The sequence below is a fragment of the Thermobia domestica genome, chromosome 3 (genome assembly GCF_964235325.1).
Source record: "Thermobia domestica chromosome 3, izTheDome1.hap1.1, whole genome shotgun sequence".
Lineage (NCBI taxonomy): Eukaryota > Metazoa > Arthropoda > Insecta > Zygentoma > Lepismatidae > Thermobia > Thermobia domestica.
This window is the reverse complement of record NC_137456.1, coordinates 45,984,942-45,994,600: the sequence shown is the minus strand read 5'-3', so window position 1 is coordinate 45,994,600 and position 9,659 is coordinate 45,984,942. Positions and strand designations below refer to the sequence as shown.

At 37.0% G+C, this 9,659-nt stretch overlaps 1 protein-coding gene across 2 annotated transcripts in view; it reads right to left on the bottom strand.

Moving 5' to 3' along the window:
• Positions 1-7,138: 7,138 nt before the first annotated feature.
• crc (bZIP transcription factor crc) overlaps positions 7,139-9,659 on the bottom strand; it is a 47,701-nt gene continuing 45,180 nt past the window's right edge. For both annotated transcript variants that reach the window (XM_081750760.1, XM_081750761.1), the window contains one exon: positions 7,139-8,922. In XM_081750760.1, coding sequence (XP_081606886.1) covers positions 7,901-8,922 — 1,022 coding nt within the window. In that variant the 3' untranslated portion in view covers positions 7,139-7,900. The remainder of the gene's footprint in view (positions 8,923-9,659) is intronic.

Below are 9,659 nucleotides of genomic sequence, written 5' to 3'. Positions count from 1 at the left end.
ATGTCTTTATAGCATTGTCAAAGAAACTATTTGTTTGTTTTCCCTATACTATTTTAAATCCTATTGCATACTCAAAGAAAATAACGTAAATACATTTGTTATTTGCGTAATATTTTTATATTCGACTTGTAAAATCACTAACTTGTATGTTTATCAAGTAAATTATTATAAAATCAGTCCACAAATATATTTACTTAAACAAAAATATTAAGAATATGCCTATTAAAATTTTATTAGGTCATTCTACGAGAAATCGCCATATTAAGCACACAAGTATACTAACGTAGTGTACATCCTCGCACACTACGCACTATGCACTCGCACACTTGTGAACTTGGACCTTTTGACGCACACTAGGGGACGTCACTTCCGGAAATAAGCGTACTTCAAATGTGCACTTGTATCTTTTGGACACGGCCTTAAGTCCGATAAAATAACCCTAGATCTTTACGAATTCCCTTTAGATCTGACTCTTTTGCCCTGCACTTTTTGCCACAGTGTGACAAGTAGGTATCTCACGAGCTAATGTTAGGGAGATGCAACTTGAAGCGAACACTCCCAACGTGTTCGGAAGAAATTCCGGTATTAATAGGAAGCAGAAGGGCAATGTCCGATTTTTTCGCAAATCAAAAATTACATCAAGGTCGTCTGTCTCATGATCATGAAGAAATGGGTGCCGGGTTTTTGTCATGTCACTTCTGGTAAAATGTGTATCCTAAGAGAAAGAGGGCCTTCAAAATTAATGCAAAAAATGAATTTCACAGGAGCTCTTCAAGTTAGGGAAATGAAACTCAGTTATAAGCTCATTATTTAAAAATAAACAAATATTATCCCAGCTTTTCTGGAAATTCCGCGTTTACAGGGAGAAGGAATGATTTGAAATAACTTTTCCTACACATTCAAGTCGACGTTGTATGTATCCTCACACGAAAACGGCTACTTCACTTGAAATTAATTTTTATGAACATTTGAACACCACATGTTCTCGAGCCGCCGTTTTATAATGTCACTTTTATTAAACTAAATGTTCTTAGGGAGGAGGTAAACTTTAAAATGTATGTGAAAAATACATCTTATTTGCCCGTTTAGTCTGGAAAATGAAACTCGGAATAGAAATTGGTTCACACATGTCCCAGCGTTCGCGAAACTTTCAATTTTTAAAAAGGAAAGTGGGCAATTACTATGTCCATATTTTCATTTTCCATTTTGTTAGAAAATGGCCAAAGTGGGATAACAGTTGAGCCGTTTAAAAATGAATATCTGAATATGGGCCTGTTAACACTTGGATCCACCTGGGATTTATACTTCGATTAAAATGCATATCTTAAGGGGGAGAGGGGGGGTTAAATATAGCTTTCAAATGTTCTCCCTAGATCTCTCCTTCTCTTGCAAAGAATGTGCATTTCAGCTAGTAAAATATCTATACTATATTAAAATGCTAGGTTTGTGTGTTAAAATGTTTGTCTCCAAAGAAAAGTTTATGTTTGTCTTCAATACTTTCGACAATGAGATCGAAAACCACAGTGCTAGAAACGTGCCGTTTTCGCTGACCGATTCCAAATTTAGTGTTGAAATTTAAAAGATGAAAATAAAGCATCATATCCTGAGTTATACATTCCAACATAACATACTTGTATACAGGGGTTGTATACCTCTCCGGCGTTTAATGGCCAAATTATAACTATTTCCCCAGTCTAAGATTAATCTTTATTGTTTGGAGCGTTTTCCCCAATGAACACCATATATCACTGACATTATAATTAATTGTGTATGTAATATATTTGCTTATTACGTACTACACGCAAGAAGAAAGAAAACACTGCTCATATATGAATTAGAAACTCGAACCGGATGTAGGCTCAAATCTTGCAAACGGTGCGATATTGAAAAAATAATCGTAAAAATACCCCTTTTATGGCACCCTTTGCCGATTTTTATCAAGACGTCTCTCACTTGAGTCTGTAAAGGGACAGGTACAAATGTTGTGAGGAATAGCAAGGAGATTCACGCTCATATGTGAATGATGCGCTGTGTAGAGAACGCAGGTTACTAGTATATAAGAAAAAACTATTCAAAGATTTTAACATTCGAAAGACTAAAGGAGATCCTTTAATTGATCTTTTTCAACGTATATTTTCAAATTACTTTTTTTTTTCTTCCTAAGTTAGTCGACTTGGTTTCTAGAGAATCCGACCTGAATTCAATGGAAAATCTATCGGTAGAATCTACTCGAATTCTACAGGAAATTCACTAGAATTCTCGGCCTGACAACTCACCAGAGCTGAAACTATGAAACTAGTTCTTAATGCGTGGGAAGAAGTTGCACAGGGACAACGATATGACATCAGCTTAGTTAACTCCATACCTCGTAATGGAAGGTACTAATCTTGAATAAAGCACAGCCGACACAAACACCTCTTTATAGAGCTGCCTAATTGCATCCACTTCTGCAACTTGACTTCAATTAAGACTTACAATTTCCTAGCGTACTGCTATTCAATAACGATTATTTACTATTAGTAGACTCAATATTTCTCATGGTCAAATGGTTAGTATTCTCGTCTTCAAAGCAACAGACCTGGGTTCGATCCTCGGTGGGCCATGAGTTCGAGTGACGCAGTGCACATTTTGTTTCATCATGCAGACAGCGCCTGCTCCCGCACTTCAAATTATGGAGCTGGATCGAGTGGTTATTCGTATAAAGTTAAGGCATTATTGGAAGAACGAACAGTGAAAGCAACGTAAGTTGTACAGGAAATCTGTGTTGTGGAACGGGAGGTATCTGAAAATTAAAGACAGTCTAAGATTGGTTTACGTGATTCAGATGAGGCGCTGAAGACAAACCCCGGACTGAGAATGCAGTTGCCATGAACTACCTGGCGCAGACTAATGACCAATCCACGTCAACTGCCACCGCAAATTGGTTTCCAATTTCAAAGTATCATATGTTGCAGTCTTCAACTGCAATGAAAAATGAATATTTCTGCAGCACTCTCCGGATAATAATGTAATTACGAGGTCAAGAGAGACTGGCAATTGTCCAAAGGTGATTTGAAACAAAAGTCACTTGTACATTGAATATGGCTAGAACTTTTCCATTACAAATATGTGAAACATGCTTCGACCGCCTTTTTACGGAGAAAATCTTTCCTTTGCTTTGGGAAAAGATGTGAATGACCTCGGCTGTTTTTAATTTGTCATTCAGTCGTTTGGTCTTGGCGATTGAAGATCGTAGGGTACTTAGAATGGCTAACAAGACAATGAAACAACTCGTTGCAGCAACACTGTCCGCGTCCGACTATTGAAGATTTAGGTCACAGCAATTTGTCCCTCTTCTTTCGAGGGAAGTACGGGAAAATACACATCGACAGGAGCGTCAGCGGGAGCACACTTAAAATAGAAAAGTCCCAGTCCGGTTTTTTAAGGGTCTCGTTCCAGACGACCGTGCTGTGGGTCAGAACACTTACGTTGTACAATTTCAGCAAGTCTGCCATGTTACGTGATAGAAACAACGCACTTTCATCGATACGAACAGGGTTCTGCTTAATGTCGATAACGTCGAAAGTAGATCTCCAGAAACTCCAAGAATTGCACATTTGAATTCGTACAACACACTGCGTACAGCCAGACCTAATTCCTTCAAATTATAATTTGTTTTGCTACCTCCATTTCCTACAAGAACACTTTGAAATAGACGATCTGAAAACAAGGTGCTTAAATTTTTAGCATCCAAATCCGCCGAATGGTATCACTGTGGGATTGTGGTTCTCATGGAATGTTGGCAGAGGACCATCCAACAATAAAATTCAATTTGTGATTATTTTCTGTTTACATAATACCAGTGGTGTTATCCTAATTTTTTAACAACCGGTTCCACACACACACACACATATATATATATATATATATATATAGAGAGAGAGAGAGAGAGAGAGAGAGAGAAAGAAAGTAGATGGATAGCACTGCGAATATCTTGGAAACGAATAATCCACGACAGATGGTTGTCAAAAAGTATTGGAAAGATCTTAATCCAGCACTGGATCGACATTTGTTGATGAAGGTATGTATGCGTTTCAAATATAAATAACCATCACTATCCTCATGTGATCCCAGTTCTCATTCTTCATATCTGAGCATTTGAGTGAAGAAATAAACGCTTATACCTTGTTTTAGAGATTGTGTATTTAATCCTGTAGCTGTAATATTTAAATACAAAGATAGTTAAACTAAAATTTGCTGTACTTGTGTATAAAAGGGTAAAATTTACTGTTACGTCTCCATATAACAGACGGTTCTGCGAACTCGAAATATTTTAACAATCGGTTCTACCGGTTGAATAGCACCACTGCATAATACCAATATTTCACAATCAAAATTAAGAAAATAATGATTCTCCTCGATAGTTAAAAGATTATTTACTAGTTTTTATTATGATCCTAACTTTTTCTTAATTTTAATTCGTGTCATGAATAGAAGCAATGTGAAAGGATCACCTGGAATAGGTTGTAAAGTATTTGAACTGAAACATTACAATATTAATGGAATTTGTTGACATCAATGGCTACCTTTAAATCTGTCATTTACGTATGTAAGATGTAAATGAAAAATTAAGTTTTATGTGCGCTACACCAGTGCTAACTATACTTTCCATGAAATAGGTCCTCTTATTGGCTGGAAATCTGGGGCCTCAGTTTGACATTACAACTGCCAGGGATTCAGAAGTTCTGTACAATATGGAAGGTCTAGAAAACGACTGTTAATGTGTTTAGTGTTTTGTAAATATTACACAGCTACTTTCCAAAGCTGTTATTTGGTGTATTGTTTACTCTCTCTCTCTCTCTCTCTCTCTCTCTCTCTCTCTCTCACACACACACACACACCAAAAAAAAAAAAAAAAAAAAAAGTGGAAAGCGCAATATAAATTCAACTAAAAATTCAGTCAATTCTCTTAATGAAGCATTAAATATTTCAGGATATATTTATTTAGAGATCGTTAGTGAAATCAATGATTACAATATTTCTATGGCTCCAATCAAAGTTACAGCTTTCTCCTTCATTCATTTGTTTTTTTCGTCGCTAGTCATTTGTGGATTATCTGCCACATTAACTAGATCTCAAAGATGCGTCGGTGCTGTGGAAAATTGGAATCCTCTCGGGATGTATGCTACTGAAACATGAAAAATCAATCACTCATCGTCCAAATCCATTCTATGCTTTTGATATACTTACCCAAGGTACACTAATTTTTTTCCGTACTCTTCGTTACGTAAATTAGAAATAAGGTCATTCCTGTAAAATTGGCGCACTTTTACATCTCTCAAAATAACTTAAAATAAAAAGCAAAGTTAAAATTTAGATAACATAGCGTGTTTAGACTACACAAACAGCACGACGATGCTGAAGCTTCTCATTGTAAATAGTCTTTAAAAATCTTCCTTTAATAACTTTTTTTTTTTTTTCGAAGATTTAGGGAACTATGTCCTTAAATTTTAATTTTGCTTCTTTTCATTACGAAGATGTAAAATACTGAGAAATTTATTTGCAACGCCTCTTAAGGGTGTTGTACCTTCATTATATTTTGTTTCTTAGCACATTGATTTGCATGGGGAAAATTTTTCCTTTGTCCTTGAAATGAACTAGAATGTTTCACTTACTTCTACTTAATTTGTTTCTAGATTTATCAAAATTAATGTCTTTTTATTTTTCGTCTCTTGAACATCTCATGATTATCCAGCAAGGCTACGGGAGACAAGTGATGCGCAGATGGACGAAAATGGTGGAATTACAAAAGCGGAATATCCTCGAGAAAACCCACTTGGCGGAGGTTCGGATCGAACTAGGAACCCCACGTTCCACAAGTGAATGCTCTATCACTAAGCCAACGCGGCCCTTAATTCACCTTATAAATATTACTTTAATTGTATTTATAAATATCCATATTTGTATAAGTAGGAAGTATGGGACACTAAAATTATTATTAGATTACCTATTTTTAATACAAAAACATGTTAGTCTGTACGTAACGCTAATTCCTATTAGTACACAGTCAAGCTAATAGATGGAACTAAGTGCCTACTTGATGTCGCTAATATAAGGCAATTTGCAGCCTTAAAACTATTGCAAATATTTAATCGCAATTTTAAAACTCCATTGTTTCCACTTAATTACTTCAAAATAGGACAAAGCCTATAACCATATTCAGATCTGAAGATTAATATTTGTATATATTTAAGCTAATCAACTGTGACGATTTAACGGCAACCTACATTGTATTATTTCAATGTAATTGTCTCAAAATGGTAAATGATGATACTGAACATCGTACTGTAGGGGCCGCAGAATCGCAGTGGGCCACAGCATTCATATCTCTGGTACCAGGAGTCCTTGGTTCGATCCCAGCTCGTGCCACGTGAGCTTTGTGGTGGACACCACCGTGTGCGTGAATTTTCTCGGCGTTCCCCCATTTCCTACCACTTTCTTCATTCCACCATTTCCTCCATTCTCATCACTGTCTCCTTTAGCCTCGCCGGCATATTTGTGGAATGTAAAACTTCAAGATTTCATTTTCTGCGTTTTATTTCATGAACATGTACTATTTTACGAGATTTCAACTAACAACGATTTTAATCTATGGTACAGAGGACTGAAGGCTTGAACCCTGCAACTAGTTCCCGTTTATTTCAAAGAGAAACAAGAATTTGAAGTGAAAATCCTAGGTGGCGCCATATTTGTCCCAAGTCGCGAGGCCGGCTCTCGAATTCAATTGGCCTCAAGCGCACGGCCGTATGAACATACGCACTATAAAAGTGTAACGCTAGCCCGAGCCCATAAGAAAGTTAACTTCCAGTGAAGCTAACGAGTATGAGCGTGCCTCACTAAGGGTGAGTGAGCTCAAGCCTCACTGAGACAGCGAGCCGAGATCGAGCGAACGAGCTATGTTCAGCCTCATTAAGAATAGTAAGAGTGAGCCCCACTGAGGATAGCGTGTCTGAGCCCACGAGATCCCAATTCAAAAATGAACATCTCTAGGTGGCGTAGGTATTCAACAACCTTAAGAGCGTGCGGATAAATAATCGACGGACATTGATTGCTGCCTCCTTTTTCTTTTTAAGTCTTAAAAATCTTACAAGGAAAGACATTTTCCGCCCACTCTTCACTCCTACTTTATTGATCCCAAACAAGTGGATTACAAGTGAAATAGTACAAAAATAAAAGGAAGAGACTATCTGTGAAACTTTACGAAAAAATAAAATATGTATATATATAGTTGTATATCCACACCATAATACTGTAAACTCCCACAAATAGAAAAAAAAAAGCATCAATAAAACTGATTTTTACTTACAAGTGTCTGAAATTGTGTTCTTAAAAATTTACAAAGAAAAAAACAAGAGCTTTCAACAAGAAATCATTCGAGACTATATGAATAATATTTATTTAAAATCCAAATTGTTCCATATAAAACTACGTCTGGTACAGTACAATGAAAAAAAAAAAAAAAGTAAAGTGCCGCTTCTTTAACAAAGTAGCCATTTTTTTGGTACATGCCAAATATTATTAAAACGGGAAACAAGTCAATCTAACTTTTGTACACTTCAAGATCATGCAGTCCTCAGTACTTCACAGCAGGAAGTCTTCATACACATGATATTGAAATGTACAAAAGAACAAGACAACTTGGAACAACAAACACGACCATCCAATACCAACTATTGACTGAAATGTAATGACGTAGCACAGCACATCTAAAACTACCTACAAGAACAGGAATTCAACGATACAATTTTGAAATGTGTAGTTGACCCTCTCTAATGCTACTTGCTCAAAGCTAATAAAATCACTACCTATTTGCGAAAATCTATTTGTCCTAAAAACTAAATTTTATACATACAGAGATCGTTTAGTTCAGCATTCCCTTAGCCTTGAGCATGTCTCGCATGAGTCCTTTCAGGTACTTGATTTCACGAGAGAGGTCAGACACTTTTTGCTGAAGTTCAGAGTTTGTATCTTGGAGAGCTTTTTCTTCAGTAAGAATTTCTTCAACCTCGGCTTTTTTCTTTAGACGATAGCGCGTTGCCGCATTCTTGTTTTGTTCTTTCTTTCGCAACCGTTTTTCTTCTACGCCAATGGCTGACCTCCTTCGTGAATGATTAGACGCGCCGCCATCACTCGAACGCCCGTATGGTTTATTGTTCCGCCGAGCCTTACTGGGTTGCGGGGACGCCGGAGGGGATTTCCAATTGGATGGAGTCCACTCTGGGTCCGATTCCTCATAGCCACTTGAACTACTGCTGGCGGGACTAGGTGGAGTCACGTGGTTAATAACTGCTGTTGACAGATTAGAGGAATCTGATTCTACATCTGAACTTTCGGGTGATGATGATGATGATGGCGAGGAGGAGACTGTTTCCCTCCAAGGGTCAACCACACATACTTGCATGGGAGTGTTTGGAACCAGGTCTTCAACGCGGGTGCGAACCAATTCATCCACTACAGCCATTTCACGAGCCAGGTCGTCTCCAGCGATCGACCCAACTGGGGTGATGGGCATAACTGGCTGAAGCTGGGTCAGAATCAGTAGATCTTCTCCCTTTTCAGTACTGCTGTTGTCATTCTGCTGCTGCTGCTGCTGTTGTTGTTTTTCTATGATTTCAACAGGAAATGTTGGAACAACAGAAGTCGTTGGGCTCTCTGGTGGTGTCAGAGCTCCATGAGACATCTCCACTTCCCCGAACACGGTTTCAAACTCCTGCAGTAGGGCCAGGGTATCATTTGGCAGAGTTGGAATGGATTTAATTTCCACAGGCTTTCCTGAAGTCGGGATTTCAGGTTCTCGGACATTGTTAGGCACTTGGGTGTCACCGGGCAATTCTTCAAAGATGGGCAGATCAACTTGTTGTTCGTACCAGTCCGAGAAAGGTTCTACAAAGAAACAAAGTAACACATCTTAGATTTTCACTCTTCTAATAATAATATACAAGAGTTATTTTAAAAGAATTCACCATCTAAGAATAACCGAAAATTATTACAAGATCTTTCTTTAATAAATTACAACTGACTCCCATTTACCAAAAAAATTCCACTTTAGACCTTTTTGCCATATCCCAACCCTTCTTCTGAAGCATTAAAAAATAATGTGATAAAGAACAATGAGAAATTTTGGAAAATTGGAATATATTAATAAATAAATAAATTTACGTAGTACACTCGGAGCAAAATTTTAAATAAATGAAGAAACAAAGACTTATTACCCTCTTGACATTGCGAGCACTCAGCTGAGAGTCCGCTATAACTACCATTTTTAACGAAAGAGTAGCTACAGAGGACCACTCTGCAGAATATTCACAATGTGACAACAGAGTATCTTCTTCTAAATGGAAATTCATTTATTTTGCTCCGAGTATAGTTAGTATGAAGGCCTTTCATTTAGCGCAAAATCTTGAGTGTCAAAAAAACTACAATTTCTTATTTTGCAAAATTGAACACAAATAAAGGTCTGTAAAAGGACAACAATTACTACATCGGAACCTCAGCATATAAATTTATAGAACTGGAAGAAAACTTGCGGAATTTCTGATTGTTTTTGCTTTAGTTTTTTTTTTTTTTTTTTTTTTTTTTTTAACATTTCCTATGTACTAAAAATACTTTATAATTTTGTT